Here is a 16,015-nt window from a genome sequence, read left to right as displayed (position 1 = left end):
GATGCATTCAATGCATGAACACATGGTTTGACTTTTCTGACAGTGTGCTGTTTAAGTGGTATGTAAACACTATTGTATGGACTTGAGAGGAAGAAGGGTGCATGTTTTTCTATACAGTCCAACCATAAAGTCTGTGCTCAGCAGAGGGAAGTTTTGCTCAACTGTTAAGGTGAAACCATTGAAACCGAGACAATGATAGAGTGGGAATGACAGGAGTGGCAAAGGACAAAGAGGAGAAGGAATTGGTGGGGAGAGAGGTAGAAAAAAGGAGATACAGATTAGTGAAAAAATGTTCATTGTACAGTGGCCATGGCTCTGTCTCCTTGACTCAGAGTGCTGTCTACTCCCTCGTCTGTGTATGTTAGAAACCCCACCTCCCAAGTGCTTCTCTCCTCCCCTCCCCTTACCTCCTCCTTCAGTCTCCGACCGAGGAATCCCAGGCAGCGTTTAATTGCAGAGTGCAAAGGCTTTAGTTGGGCTAATGAGCTCAGCACCGGAGCTGGGACTCTTTCACGCACTCTTTGAGAGACAGAAACCCATACGGTGTCCTTTAACGTAGGAGCCCCACCAGGCGGCTGGATTTTAGGTGGAGGGGAAAGAAGGAATTCATAAATTCAGGTACAGCCGACTATGTGAGAGAATATACTAGAGGCAGGAGACGGAGTAAGAGGTGCAGAAAGAGAGGAGAGCGGGAGAGGGGAGGGGAGGAAACGGGAAATACACAGTCACAGAGAGAGAGAGAGAGAGAGAGAGAGAGACTGGAAGCCTGCAGCAGCAAATGAGACAGAACAACGAGGCGGGAGAGGTAGAAAGAGAGACAGAGAGGGAGGGAGGTGGAGAGGGGCCCTGTGTAGGAGAGAGGGCTACAGGGTGAGGAAGAAGGAGTAGAGAAAAAGTTAGGAGAAGTAGGAGAAAAAAGGTCCAGGGAGAGAAAAGAACGAGTGCAGAGATTAACAACTACAGGAGAGAAGAAGGGAAACAACAGACAGGAAGGAAGGGGAGGGAGAAGTCCTGGGTAGAGAGGGAAAAAAAGAGCTGAAGAAAAGTTTTCTTGTGGGAAGACGCAGATGAGGAAAACAGAGCGAGTGAATGACTGGGCTAGAGGGAGCAGAGAGGGAAGGAAACCAATTGTTTTCTAAGGCGTTTTCCACACAAGCCTCTTGACTTCTTTGGACATGTACACAGAAGGCGCACAAACAACGGGACACCACCGATTTATTCAGCACATCAACAACACCAACCCCTGCTCCTGCCAGCACTGTGTCCACTATGAGCAGCCAACATATGGACATCACGGTGGGCCGGGACACCTACCAGCATCAGCCAAACAGACAGACCACCCATCTCTAGACTGCAGGAGAGACACCCAGGCTCCTCGGGTTAAAGACGTAGGAGGGAGAGCTTTCGTAGTGGACAGAGCTGAGAGAAGCGGTCATCGCAGCCCACAGAGGAGGCCTGTGTTCGCAGGGCCGGGCCTTTACAGCCAGTCAGATGACTTGAGCCAAGTTTACCCCTGGGAGTTGAACCCTGCCCAGTGGAGCTACCCGCTGGAGCCTGGGGTGAGACACTACCCATCTGTCAGAGAACAGTGTGGCTGTGTGGTGCGCAGTGACACCAGGGCACACCCCTTTAGCGCTGGGATACCACATCCTCTCCCCCATCTTCAGGTCAAAGGTCAAGGGTACAGGCACAGGAGGACTGTCAGGTATGTCTCTGTGGATGAGGAGGAGGAAAGTTGTGGATGCACCTCTGAGAACTATCGTGCGGAGCCACACAATCCCCATCTGGGTCATTTACACATGCCAAATGGCCACTGTGGACCGAGACCTGTGTTCTTTCAGGGAGGGGAGGAAAGAGATAACCATCAGGACCGGGGAAGACTGAAGGCTGGATCAGAGGAGGGCTGTAATGGACGCAGTGGCTCTCACAAAGGTTTCTTCTCCACTGAAGTCCCACAAAAACACTTAGACCAAAGCCGACAGAAGGGTCTCTGTGTCCCACCCTCTGGCATCACCAGTCCGGAGCCCTCAAAATCGACAAACAACACCGACCACCAGCACCAGGGTTCAGAGGTGGTGAAGCAGAAGAGGAGGCAGGATTCGGTGAGGGATCAAATCAGACAAGTGGTGACAGATCTGGAGGATGTGTTGGGGGGTTTGAAGCAAGTTCACGTGGAGATGAAAGAGGTAGGAGGGTCTATTATTATAGATGTTTATTCTTTACATCAGGTGTCTTACAGATGAAGGTCTGCGTCAGGTGCAGAAGTCGCAGCCTTTTATCGATGCTCCCCTGGATATTGTGACATTTAAAACGATTAAGGGGAGACACTATAGGCAAAAACATACTTTTTTAATTATGAGGTTTTGGGCTATTTTGCTTCCATAACATGTCTTCTTTCTAGTTACTCACCAGACTAGTATCCAAAATACACATTTAGGTGTTTTACTTCATTTTGTCTTTTTGTATTGGTAGATTTCTCCTAAATTCATCAAAAGTTAGCATTAGATAATGCCTCATTTGCATATTTAAACAAAAATGTCAGAAAACTTAATACAAAAAAATAATTGACTTAATGTAAGTAATCAACTGGGGATGTTTCATGGTAATACCTATTAGTTAAAATGTTTTACCATATTCACCTGTAGTGTCTTGCAAGTTAGTCAGTTTTTTCTAAATGAGTTTTTCTGAGTTTTTGCGATCAGTTTGACACACGTGTATCTGTATGACCATGTTCTTTAGAGCATATCAGTATGTGTGCGTGTGCATGCTAACTGCATTGTTTGTGACTCACCTATCATCTCTTACCGAAGTGGTGATTGAGAATGATTTGCACTGACCTTTTGCAGAATGCTGCAGAAATTGGCAGCGTTCCGGCCAGCACATTAAAAAGCCTGGCTTGAGACCGTTACTAAATTATACCTTGCTCTTACAGTATCCATTTTGCATGCAGCTGTAAAATAGCATTGATTCACAGCTGAATGCATCTGTGCAAGGCCTGACATTGTCCTCAAGCAACATTACAAATAAAAAAACCTCCATGATTGTGAATTAAGACAGTTGGCAACAAAAAGGACATCAAAATAATAGATTTGATTTGAGTGACTTTCCTGAGTTGTTGATTATTGCTTCAGTTTCAGCACAGTTAGAGACAAACTTGTGGTTAAAAACATAGTAGTAGTAGTGGAATAAAAAGTACAATAGTTCCCTCTGAAGTGCAGTGGAGTAGTATTAAGTGGAATTAAATGGAAATACGCAAGTAAAGTACAAGTACTGTAAGAATAAATTAACTTGGTTTCTTTCAACCACTGCATTTTGGACAAATACGGACTCTCTTCATTGTCATTTAGGTGGTCCAGCAGATTGATCGTCTCACAGCCAGAATCGACCTCAGCGAGGAGGTGCCCTGCATCACTCAGGGGTCGTCCAGTAACTTTCATGGTTCAACTCATCCAGGTGACCTCAGGCTGACACCGCTGCCCAATCACAAGCCTGCTCCAGTCCAGGCATTGCAACACATCGACAAAGAACGCATCATCTTAAGAACTAACTCTCCCTCCCCTGTTCACATGGCATCGGTCGTCAAAACCAGCCGCTTCACCCCACCCAGCCACAGTAAGGACATGAACCACGAAAGGCCAGGTGTAAATGGCCACCCGCCTCACCTCTATCCCCCCAGAGACACCAACCATGTTGGCCAAACTCATCCTGAGCCCCACCCACAGAGCCTAGACCCTAAGGTCATTATTGGTAACAGCACCTCCAATTCAAAGACTCAGAAGCCTCCGCTGTACCCTCAAAACGGACGCTGTGGGAAGGGCCCATACCCGCCTCCCAAGCCTGTGAGGACCCCTGCCTACCTGGGAAGAGGCTGCCAGAGCACCAGTATGGTGTGAAAGAGGGGGGTGGTATGCCCCAGTTCCATGGGGGCCTGAAACATGAGACCCTGCTGCAGTGAGTGGAGGTCAGAGTGGGACCAGGCAGGGGAACAACTCATGGTAAGTTCAGATACAAGAGGACTTTTTTCCCTCTTATTTTACAGCATTGATGTTTCCATCAGCACTCTCAGCTGATGACGTTTGCCGTGTTTACTGGCAGCGTAGTTTTCAAAGTCAGTAAATGAATTGCAGTGTTCCTCCCTGTTACAAAAAAGGGTTTATGTGTGTGTCTGATGTCTGTGTGTGGGCGGCGGTGGAGGGAGCGTAATGTGTCTGCTTTTGTTGATGTCACATGATTTCCCAGCCTTCACTACACTGCAAAATGTGTCTGTCTTGGCAAGTGAAATGAGAAATTAGTATTTGTGTGACGCTTGTGTGGTCCAAATCAGCCATCAGGATAAAAATGTCCCTTGCTGAAGTAAAATGAAACTTCTTTGAGTAGATGTGAGAAATATCTGATCTTGTAAAACAAGATAAACCACTGGTTTTTACATATTTTAAAATAACTCAAAATAAGGTGAGCTTTATTTAAGCAGCTTTAAAGTTCTTTGGATTACAATTTTTCTCACTTCAATCACTAAAATCTGAAAGCAAAAAGAAGAGAGAGAAGAGAAGAAGAAGACTTTTTTGCAGTGTATCTTAGTCATCACTTCGAGGGAACAGAGTTGGCAGGCGACCCCACAGCCGCTTGACTCCAATCATTTGACACAAAAGAGGCGTCATATGATGATCATAGCTCTGACTCAGAATTGGCTTGATTTACTGTTAGGGGTTGATGAGGAGGAACTAAAGCTTTCTTCTTGTGCCACAGTCAGATGTATTATTACTGACTGTGAACTAGGAGCAGACTTAACAACAAGATGACATTTGTGAAAAAGTCCCTCCAGCAGATGGGGAAAGTTAAACAGCAGATGCATACAGTTCCTTCAAAAAGTCCACCTTTACAGATGCTGCAGAGACTGATGTTTCTGTACTTCCCTCTTGTGCAGAGTATGTGTAACTGCAATCTATTTTTCTGGCCTCTGAATTGGGCAAGCACAATCTGGTTTTAATCATAAACCCCCTGGCCACATGCCAGAACGGAGTAAGGCAAACTCTTGGTATATTTGTGACGTCCTTATAAACATAGGCACCGCTGCACAGTAAAGCAGCTCCTCACATTATTCTGCAGGGAGAGACGCGCTTCAAGCTTCAGGATGAGGCTGGCAGCCAGAGAAACAGGTCAAAAAAGTGCATGTGCTTGAGCTTTTATTTATATAGTGAGACAAGAGTTTAATTAGTTGTAAGTGTAATGTAGCTTTTCTGTTCAACACTGCCCTTTCTTTTCACTTTCAAAGTCTTTCAAAGCACTGATGCAGTTGACATTATAAAAGGCTTGAATCATCTGAATTAGTCACCCAGAGCAGGTTTGATGTTAAAATGGCTAGCACGCACACACGCACACACACACACACACACACACACACACACACACACACACACACACACACACACACACACACACACACACACACACACACACACACACACACACACAAACACATTGTAAAACTAAAGACAGGGCTAAAAAAAGATGATTGCAAATTTGGATATTTCTATTAGAACCAAGGCATTACAAACTGGGCAACTGCCCTGTTTGCCCTCCCAAGATCCCCATGCAGGGGCCCAAAAGCCCCAGGTTTGTGTGGTCAACTGAAATGATAATGGGTCTTGTGTCAAAAATGTCAGTCTATATTGTGCTTTCATGGTGCACATTTCCAAATAAATGTGTGTTTGATCAAATTACCACATACTAATTGGTACATAGCAATGTTGAGGCCAGGTAGTATTCCTGTGTAGGAGTACTAAATGTAACTGGCATGTGTAGTTAGTTGTCAGGTCTGTACTTGATGAATACCTAAAGGCAACGTGTAATACACAATGCACGGAGAGTCTTAACATGATTTTATACTTTCATTCTAGCCATTTTTTAACCGTTGTCTAGTCTTTTTTTTATTACTAATTTGTACTTTGTATTTACATTATGTGTTAATATGCTTTGTGTTTCTGTCAATCTATTGCCTTTTGATTGCAGAATGGGGTAGTCAATAGGGGGCCCCCCTATTGACTACCCCGAAGGACAGCTCATTTTGCCCCAGGGCAGTCTTTTGGATTAACTGGTGATTAGAAGTATCACAAGTATTTCACTTGCATGGACGAGAACTGGCAGTAAGACTTTGATACAATCTGTTTTACAGTGCTCCTCCACCTGACAAGGACACACACAGTGCTTCACTTTCATTACAGATGAACACTCTTTTTGTGGCTCTCTGACAATGAGTGACGCTACAAGAAAAGCCTTAAGAAGCAGAGTTTGTATATACAGAGTCTGAGCTCACTGAGTTCAGAATTACATTTTTTCCCCTCTTTTTTGTTATGTTTCCAGCAGGAGCTGATGCCACAGAGACAAGCTGTCAACCGGTGGAAACAGAGTACGGCCTGAAGGTGGGGATATTTCCAAAGGGAAAACTCCCCCCCAAGAGTCGACCTGCAACTGTATGTCACACGAGCACAGAAGCATGGCGGAGTGGCAGTCAAACCTCTCTGAGAATTTATTCTTTTACTGTTTCTGGTGAGGTAGTGGCAAATAAAGATAAGGATAAACTGTGAACTGCTGCTCAACAACCATCAATAGAAAGGTATCTTTTAATGACAGTGTTAATTTATTTTATACTATTTTATATTGCAAATAAATCAATTTTCAGGCAGCTTACACCAGTCTGCATACTACCTAACCTGACAAAGCATGATTTCAGACTTTTACAAATCCGCATCATGATGTAGTTATTTTGGCAAATAAACAAATGATCCCAATATGATCCCACGATGAAAGTTCGCTTGGTGTGTGAACACAGCCTAAGAGGTGTTACATTGACCGCTGAATGTCCCACATTTAAATATTAAATAAATGAATTGATGCCAGCATGTCATTGCCCCTGAATCTGGGAATTTGGTATTTACTGTATGCATTCACTGAGTCTGTTAGAAGTATCCCAAATGGTGGATGTTGTGGAAATACTTCTGGGGATGATCTGGAGATGGCAGTGTAATCTCTCATGGCCTTATTCTGTCAGGGTGTCTCATGCCAGCCAGGCCAGCCAGGCCAGGGTCTGTGTCTCTGTTTGTTTAAATCTTGTCTGAGATTTTCACCACTCTGCTCTTACAAGCTTCTGCTGCTATCAGAGCACACAGCTTCCCCATCCTAATACAAAACATCCCTCACTTTGTCTCTTTTTCGGTGTGTATCACTGATGGAGAGCTATGGTGACAGATGGAGGATTACACATGCAAACTGGTAACTGTAAGTATGCAGTTTGATAACAGTGACAGATTTTCCTCTTGGAATTCATAGTAGGCTAATCTTTGATACAACTGGTCGTTTATTTAGACATTTATTTCAGACAGAGGTAGACATAAGCAGTCAAGTCATTACTAACCAGCAACCGTAAAAATTTACGTCTGACGAATGACTACTGTTACAGGCAAAATGTTTCAAGATTGCTAAATAAGCAATAATATTCCAATTAAGCTAATGTTCTTTTATGCCCCATGAGTTGAATGAAAATGCTGTCTCCAGCTTTTAAACGTTTTCAACTAATTCGTTATAAAACATGAACCATGTAAACAAATCTTAAAGTAGCTATAATCAATATTTTTATAAAAAGGGGGACGCTCATAATGACGAACCCAGTGACAATTATCACCTGAATCTGGAGCTCCCTTTGGCTTTACGGAGCTTTATAGTGAGTTCAGCAATTAGTTAGCTAAACAATTAAAGCTGTAAATTTACTATGGGGGTTCACTCACACCGCTCTCAGTGACTAGCTGGTGAACAAAGTGGAGCGTTTAGCACCTAAAGAGACAGATATTTTAGGAGTTGGTGGAGACCAAAAACTGGAGCTAAAAGAAAGTGAATATTGGACTTACCAATGTGTCTGCGAAAGGTAATACAAAAGGCCTTTTCACACCAAGGACGAAACGGGAAAAAGAAAATACAGACGGTTTTCACGCGTTTAAACCTTTCACACCAAATCAGACACAAATATTCACGTTCTGTGCATTCCACCGAAAAGTAAAGTTTTGCACCATCACGTAATCATTGATTTATTGTTGTGTTTACTATAATAAACCCACTCACACAAAGATGACTGAGACAGTAATGAGGTTGGCTATATGGTCTACAAAAGCAGTGGCTCTATAGCCCCATGCACACCTCTGCAACAGGTGGAGAAAACAAAATTTTAACATAGCCTACTACCTGCCGTGCCCAGCCAGACAGCACCAAACGTCGGAGCTTCATCGGCATTACAGAAGTACATACGTAGAAGAATGTATGTACTAGTCACATAACATTCCAGGATGCTGGACAGAGTACGGAGAAGACTGTTGACTGTTGTATGGCGGCGTGACCGTTACAGTGTAAGGTTCATGTATCGGTAATGAGTCAGCTCTACTGTAGCATTAAGGAGAAAGAGACAGAAAACATTAAAGGACCGTTTGTTATTTAATTAAGGGGGCACCGGAGGAGTTCTGAGACCTTTAGTCAAAATAGACCTGACCCTCCCTTCACCAGCATTATATTTTGGATGAACCTCCAAAATGATTAGAACAAAAGGGATGACCCTCCGCAACAATTTATTGTACTGGTTTGTGCTTGGCAAAGATATACAAATTCCCATTGTTTTTCTACAGCCACAAAGTATGTGACTAAACCTCTGCATTCTCATCTGACGCAACCTACTCCTCTGTTATGGTGTGGTGGCCATTTAGATTTACTCACTAACATTGTTGTGACACAATAAGCATGGAAACTAAATGCACACTTCATGCAGTACTGCATTACTTCAAATACTAAGTTACTCATCTAGTAAACTAGTATTAACATGAAATAAAACAATAAAACATTGAGACCATTCAGCAAAGCACACTGGGTAATACGAAATTCAACACTGGTTGCTATGGACTCGTCACTAGGCTTCCTCAGTCATTGTATATTTTAGCATAGGTAAGCTTGCCGAAGCTGAACATTATCCAAAACTCCATTTCTGAGATGAGCGTCAATTTGGGAGCTTGCATGCTACCACGCCTTCCTTCTCAAATGCCTTGAAAAGGCTGTCGTTTGCACATTTTCACAAATAATCACAAATAATCACCGGGACCAAAAGGATATACCTCCCGTCTCATGCCTTCCCGGCTGCCGGCTGGTGCTGTCTGCGGAACCGAGTTTCGGCTTTTCAAAATAAAAGCTTGCGTCTGGTCAGCTATGTTTTCGTACGGTGTTTTGGATGTTTTTGAACTAAGCAGTACGGCAATCATGCTAATGAATAAAATTATTTTTTCACCAGATGTCTTAGTTACAACCAAGGGAGTAAGCTTCTCCTCGGACCGCGAACCTCCTCTGGTGCCATTTTGATGCTAATAAGCCATTTAATAAGCCCGTTAGCATTCCATTGACTGCCCTTAATTTTGGCGCCACTTTGACAGCGAATAACTTTACATCTGAAGCGTTTAAAGACTCTATTTGTCCATTGTTTATTTCTAAAGAAACACGACAATGTATAAAAGGCTCCATTACCTTGTACCTCACGTTATGGCTCCATAGCAGACGTTTTTGTAAAAATAGGCTAATGATTGTGTCATAACCACGCGACTTACTGTCGCATAGTAGAGGAATTACCGTATAGTACAGGAGAAGTGCGCAGGCAGTTTCGTCTCACATTAGCTGTTTAAGTGTAATTACTAATGTTAACTAGCATTTTAGTTAGCAATAATTAGCCTGTGCCTATGTTATTACATATACCTACGCTCTCCGTCTCTGCAATATTCGGAATGATTGAGATTTCTCTTGGCACAGCTACCAGAAGACTTACAACTTCCAGACACGTTGCTCACGGCACATTTACGTCGTCTCTCTCAATTGGAGGCTGCGCAGTAACGCTCAGCCATCACCGGAAAAGTGCTTCTAAAGGCCTTCACTGGTCTCCGTCCAGAGCAACGGGATCTGTTGGTCCATTCTTATATAGTGTCTATGGTTACAACACGATTGAGCTAGCAAAGCAGTTTTGTGTTTGTATGTGCGAACGGGATTTATTCAGTTTGGGTAATCCCATGGTCTCTAAAGCTACAGGTCTGGCTGACTAAACAGGGAGGGATCCATCTGCTAGCGATAGGGGCCGAGACTGAGAGAGCTACATGGAGCTACATGGATAAATATGCACCAAACAAGCCACTTTGAAATTTTGCTCTAGTCATGAATACAAAAGATGGGTGACCCTTCCCTGTAGACTAAAAAAAATGGGATGACCCTCCCCTCAACAAAGAATAAAAAGACATGACCCTCCCCTATTTTCCTCCGGTGGTCCATTCCGAACGGCCCCTTATGGACTCATAGATGATTGTGCTCCCACGTTAATTGAGAGTGGTCAGGAAAAAGACATAACCAGAATTTTAATAAAAGTAGCCTATATAAAAGAGATGTTACCAATGTGCAATGATCTCCATGCTACCTAATGTCTCCCCATCTGCATATATCAATGTATTAACAGTTAAATTAATGTAGAAAATGTGGGAAGATCATTTTACAGACTTTTGGTAGCTGGTCAAAAGTTTGAGAGGTTAATGCACTGTGGGACAATTTTGACTCTTTGACCTCAGTATTTCTAATATATGGTCACAGACCTGCCCAAAACTATTCACTTTAACATGTTACTAAACACAGAAAAGCAGGAAGCCTACATTCTCACATTTGAGAAGCTGGAACCAGATGGGTGTCATTTAAGCTTAATAAATGCCAAGTGACATACTGGACTAATGAATTCTGTTTTTTCTTGCAAGAAGCAAAGAGTCATGAACTATAATTTCCATATTCCAGAAAAAGTTTGTTTTAGCAGTGGGATAAAAGTATGGTCTTTAAAAGACCTTTCATTTCAACTCTTCTATTTAACTTACTTTTAAAATAAATATCTTGTTCAGAACGCTGTATAAATACCAAGTTGAAATCGCAAAAGAACCATCAATCCTCAGAGTGATTACTTTAAGGTCTGCAGGCCTGGATCTCAGATAATGTCTGCTGCACTTCAAGCCTAATAGACTTTGAGAAAGGCCATGTCTTGGCCTGCTGTCCAAGTCTGAGCCTTTCTGCATACCCCGTCTATGAATCTTGTCAGACAGAAGGCACACCGGCTGAGCTGTTGGCCGTGCCAGCTTTGTAAATACTGGAGTGACTCTGGAATTTCAGACAGAGATTCAGACCAAGAGCAACACCAACTCTTGGTACTGCCACCTTCCGTTTGTCTCATCCACCCAAAAACAATACATGAGAAGGATGCTCTTAATACCACAAGTGTTCGATGTCTGCCCAGTGGAGTATTGATTCCTGGTCGGTTTAGATTATGGATGGAAAACAACAGCAGGCTGAACAACTGCCGCCTTAGAGGCTACAGCGGATCCTGAACAGCTACTAGATCCAACCAGCCTTGAACCACTGAGCCAGGCAGGAAGAGACAGAAACACCTTTAAGTTAATTTCATTAAGTTCTGATCAATTACATGAACATTAATTGCAGTGTATTTTAGTGACTGGAAAAACACAGAAATCATATTTAGATTACATAAATAGGTACATACTAATAAAATGGCCATGGCAGTATATCGGTTGATATTAGCTTATTGTACAGTAGATATATCAGTATCGGCGTAAATGTCGGCGTAGATGTTGATGTATGTGTACATGTCGACTGAAGTAACAAGAAAAAATTAAAATGCCAATGATATGTTTGAGGTACAATGCAGTCTGCATGGAGGGCTGCTCGGGTGTGTAGAGAGTCCCTCCGGTGCTCTTCAGTTTGGGGATCCTAGTGTAAAAAGGTTGAAGGAAACTGAGGCACTCAAGAGGGCAAAGTTTATAAAGCCTTTAATATCTTCATGGCCAAATAATTAAAACATGCCTGTTTTAATATGTTTGAGATAGTTTAGAAATAGTGTCTAAATTACGTTTGTCGACCAGAAAGCATTAACAAATGTAATAAAGAGCAACTTAACACCAGACTGAAAAGGAATGTTCGCTTCCCTCTTTGGCTTAAAGTTTCACTCATGTTTCAGTCAGAAGTGCGATCTGTTGCGGCCCACCCAACAGTGATCATCACTGCAGCAAGATGAGAAGTTAAACTACTAGAGATCAGCAAAAAGAAGATTTTCAGGGGATGTTAAATTACTCTTTAATTGTGAAATGTTCAGCTCAGTGCATATGTTGGTAACAATCATTAAAAAAAAGGGATACTTATCAAAATTGGGCCTTTACATTATGTGTTTATGTTAAAGTAGATATATATATATATATATATATATATATATGTATATAAATACAATTTAATAACATTGGCCTCAAAAATCCTGTATTGGTAGGGACGTCACTAGGACTGAAAGACAGGGGGGGTTTAGCCCCCAGGCTATGCAAAACTTTCCCTTTGCTAAATCTTACTTGCAAATATTACTCTATTGTTAGCTTTTAAATGCATCAAAGCTGCATGGGGGGAACTTACTTAGACCAGACTGTGCTCCTGCTGAGTTATTCTGTAGGCTATGACTTAAATTCTATCCATCTGCTCATGTAAATGTGTGATAAAGTAACACCATACCTAATTCCTCTCTCTATTAGATAAGTTCCAGGTCAAAATAAGACTGTTTAATTACACTAATCACTGTTACTGCACGGTAGAGTGGTTGAATCAGTGTCATGTCAACATCCAAAATGTCATGTCCAGCACAAATCAGTAAAACAGACAAACAGAGGTCAGTGTACCATGACAAATAACAGTACTATGGAAAGAATAAAATAATAAATAGCCATTGTTGCATACTTTATCATGTAAGCTGTTGATAAGGATCCTATTTAAAGTAGCTACTTTCTGAATTTAATAACCTGATGGCGGAGGAATAAAACACATCTACATACTTGTTTAATTTATTACAACAAATGAATGAAGTTAAAGTTGGTCAGAATATAGCATATATAATAAATATCATGAAACAATTTAGTTTAGGCTATGCCTTAATGCCTAGAATTGCCAACAAATGCCTGTTAGAAGAAAACAAAACACCCCACACTTTTTTTTAGCCCTGTAGACCAGTGGTTCTCAAACTTTTATCAAGGACATTTAAACTGACAGAAACTAGACCATGGACCCCCATTTGGTTATATTTTGTCCAAGTGTCCCCATCTGATAGGATTTTTGCTTTTAGATGTTTTATTACAGTAAGTCTGTGGATGAGTCAATGAATGAATAAATCTATGAAACATTGTATTAATTATGGATGGAATTATAGTGAAATAAGTTATTTCACTTTTTGCTGGCTTTCTCAGACGTTTTATGTCACTTTTTTTTTTAAACGTTTGTCAGTTTTTGCAACGTTTTGACTTCTGTTGAACTTCAGTTGACATAAAGTCCTACAAAAAGTTCTTCAGCCATCATAGAGTTTAGCAAATCAAGCCAAACAATGATTACATTTTTTACAACAACCTGTTTCACAGCCTAAATATGAAAGCTGCCAGTTTAAACCAAAAAGACAAGACAGGACGGTGTATCATCTTCATAGCCATCGACTCTTTGTACTTCTGTCTAACTTGTGACTTTACGGCTTTATTGTAGCTGGGTACAGGAGCAGACTGGGACAAAAATTCGGCCCTGGCAATTCCAATTTCGTCCTGTCTGAAGGGACATTATTTGCTCTATAACTGCAAAAAACAGGCTCAAGTGAGATTATGGCACCAGCAGCATGAGGTGCACTTACAGGCTTTCATAATGAAATTCATACACACACTGGAGCAATTCATAAAACCTTCAAATAAACTACCATGGCACCATCTTAAAATAGAATGGAAATGCTTGCATATTTAGTATATACTCAAACACACAAAACACCAAAGTACGAAGACATAGCGGACCAGACGTGAGCTTTTATTTTGAAAAGTAGAAGCCTGGCGGCACCAGACAGGAGGCTCCAGGCTGCAACCGTACAGTCTTGCAAAATTTTGTCAAACTAGTGTGATAGGCCAGTGTTGCCACATTTTTTTCTTTGTTCCAGCTGCCCAAATCGTCACAAGAGTGCATCGGTCCGTCTGGCATTAGCCAGAACTGCCAAACTTGCCAGTTCGCCTATGGCTGCATATATTATTTGTTGTTTTTAAGTATGAATTTGGATAATGTTGGCGATAGTGAGATGCTTGCTGCAGTTGCATTTCAAATCAGAAATGGGCGAAAACAACGTTTTATTTCTCTGATTTATGGCTTTGTTTTAATTCCGCCAGGCGCTCTTCTCTTTTCAGTTACTCTCTAACTCGCTCGACCACTTTATTATGGATCCCAGGTAACTTCTAGGCAAGTCCCGCCCTACGAGGCAGGCCGATTGGTTGGGGTTAGGCATTGACCTTGAGTGGTTAAGGTTAGGATAGCCGATTGGTCAGGGGAATGGACCTGAACAAAGCATGTTACATTACCTACTTAGCATGGACGCCTGGCCAATAGTAGTGTGTGAATGCTATTGAAGGGCGGGTCTTGCCTAGAAGTTGCGTGGGTTCCATAATAACGCCGCTTGTCCACATACCGTTACGTGCACCCTGGCACTTGTTGAGCCTCCGACTCTGCCTTTTACACCAGCTGATAGTTCATGAAATATAAATAAAACAGACAGACTGCAGTGCACGACGACACAAACAGATGAATGGTGAAGGAAGATTGATTCAAAGTAGTGAGTGATACAGAGTACACTGTAAAAAAAATAAAAACAAAAATATTATTTTTCTTATTATTATTATTTGGGGGGACTTAGGAACATTTTGGGGTAGCTTCAGCTCCCCTAAAATAGGCCTAATGACGTTCCTGTGTATTGGTACTTTTTCTATTATTTTTAGTTTTGCTGTATAACATGTGTCATGGACAGGGTGAAGGGAAATTTACCTAAGCGAAGGTCAGGAACAGGCTTACAGGTTGGCAACAGGAAGGTAGTCCGAACAGTCAAACAAATCCAGAATAGGCATGGCTGGTGAGCAGTTCAGGAACAGGAAACAGGTGAAAATCCAGGAAGAGGTAAAATAATCAAGCCTGGAGTATCGAGGAGTCGAGGAGGTACACATTTAGGAAATGGGAAAGGCCCCAGGTATAGGCTAGGGTTCAGGTTCAGATGACTGGAAGCAAAGGCATAAGCAACACTGACAATCTGGCAGGGAATGAGTGGAGATGGGCCGGTATACTACAAGGCTGATTAGGGAAACGGAAAGCAGGTGCAGGGACAACAGAGCAGACAACAGGATAAATACTAGCAGGTGGCTGGGGTTTTATTTCTGTAGTCAACATAACATTACATTTTCAAAAGTCAATCAAACAATTCGATTCGATAAAAATCTTTGCTTCACAGTGTTTGATGCCAGAAAATAAGAAATATTTCCAATCATGTCTGAAGGCTTCCTTCAGGCATTTAAAGCAAAACAATTTTGTTCAAAGAAAAATGAAACACTTCATTAGTGTTTGAAATGAGAGATGACACCAGACAGACAGTACAGTGGATCAACAATCAAAAAAGAATAACAAATCCTCTGAGTCATCCCTCCAATACCACCCAAGCCATAATACCACCCAGCTTGAAAGAGAAACATAATTCATCATCAGTCCCACTTAGCTGAGTCCTCTGTGTTTTGTTTCAGCGCACAATGTAGTTTTCACTCTCTTAATTTACGACACTATGTCTACTGGTTGTGTAAGTGACCCCCGAGTGAGGAAGTAGCCCAGTATATATGCCCTGCACGCCCTCGCTGGTCTACGGCTGACCTCAGCACTGTTTTTAATCTTAATGGGATGACAGAACTGCTGAGGAATTTCTCTGCTCTGTGCCTAAACCAACCTGTCAAGACGTTCTTTTTAGGCTGAGCATGTTCCTCGGTTACATCCCTGCCAGCTGTCACGTGGCCCTGCTTTGTTGCAATATGACCTGCAAATACCTAACCTGGCCTTAGTAACTTCTCCCAACACTGCCCACCTACGTGCAGAT

The 16,015-nt window shown here is 42.1% G+C and overlaps 1 protein-coding gene and 1 long non-coding RNA gene across 3 annotated transcripts; one reads left to right on the top strand and one right to left on the bottom strand.

The window, feature by feature from the left end:
- Positions 1–413: 413 nt before the first annotated feature.
- Positions 414–6,793, top strand: LOC116045909. Of its 2 annotated transcripts, none has more exons than XM_031293903.2 (3): positions 414–2,186; positions 3,348–3,995; positions 6,364–6,793. In XM_031293903.2, exons 1-2 carry the CDS (start codon positions 1,176–1,178, stop codon positions 3,891–3,893), a joined length of 1,557 nt encoding a protein of 518 aa, XP_031149763.1. In that variant the 5' UTR covers positions 414–1,175; the 3' UTR covers positions 3,894–3,995; positions 6,364–6,793. The 2 variants fall into 2 exon arrangements, with proteins under 2 accessions (XP_031149763.1, XP_031149762.1); XM_031293902.2 differs by having other exon boundaries at positions 6,361–6,793.
- A 5,075-nt stretch (positions 6,794–11,868) lies between these two features.
- Positions 11,869–15,186, bottom strand: LOC116045267. Its single transcript, XR_004103890.2, has 2 exons — positions 14,929–15,186; positions 11,869–12,139 (listed from the first exon to the last, which is right to left on the bottom strand). It is a non-coding gene; the product is annotated as an uncharacterized LOC116045267 (long non-coding RNA).
- Between the last annotated feature and the right edge of the window lie 829 nt (positions 15,187–16,015).

This window comes from Sander lucioperca, chromosome 9 (assembly GCF_008315115.2).
Source record: "Sander lucioperca isolate FBNREF2018 chromosome 9, SLUC_FBN_1.2, whole genome shotgun sequence".
In the NCBI taxonomy this organism is placed as follows: domain Eukaryota; kingdom Metazoa; phylum Chordata; class Actinopteri; order Perciformes; family Percidae; genus Sander; species Sander lucioperca.
The sequence above is the reverse complement of the archived record's forward strand: the minus strand, read 5'-3'. Positions and strand labels throughout refer to the sequence as shown.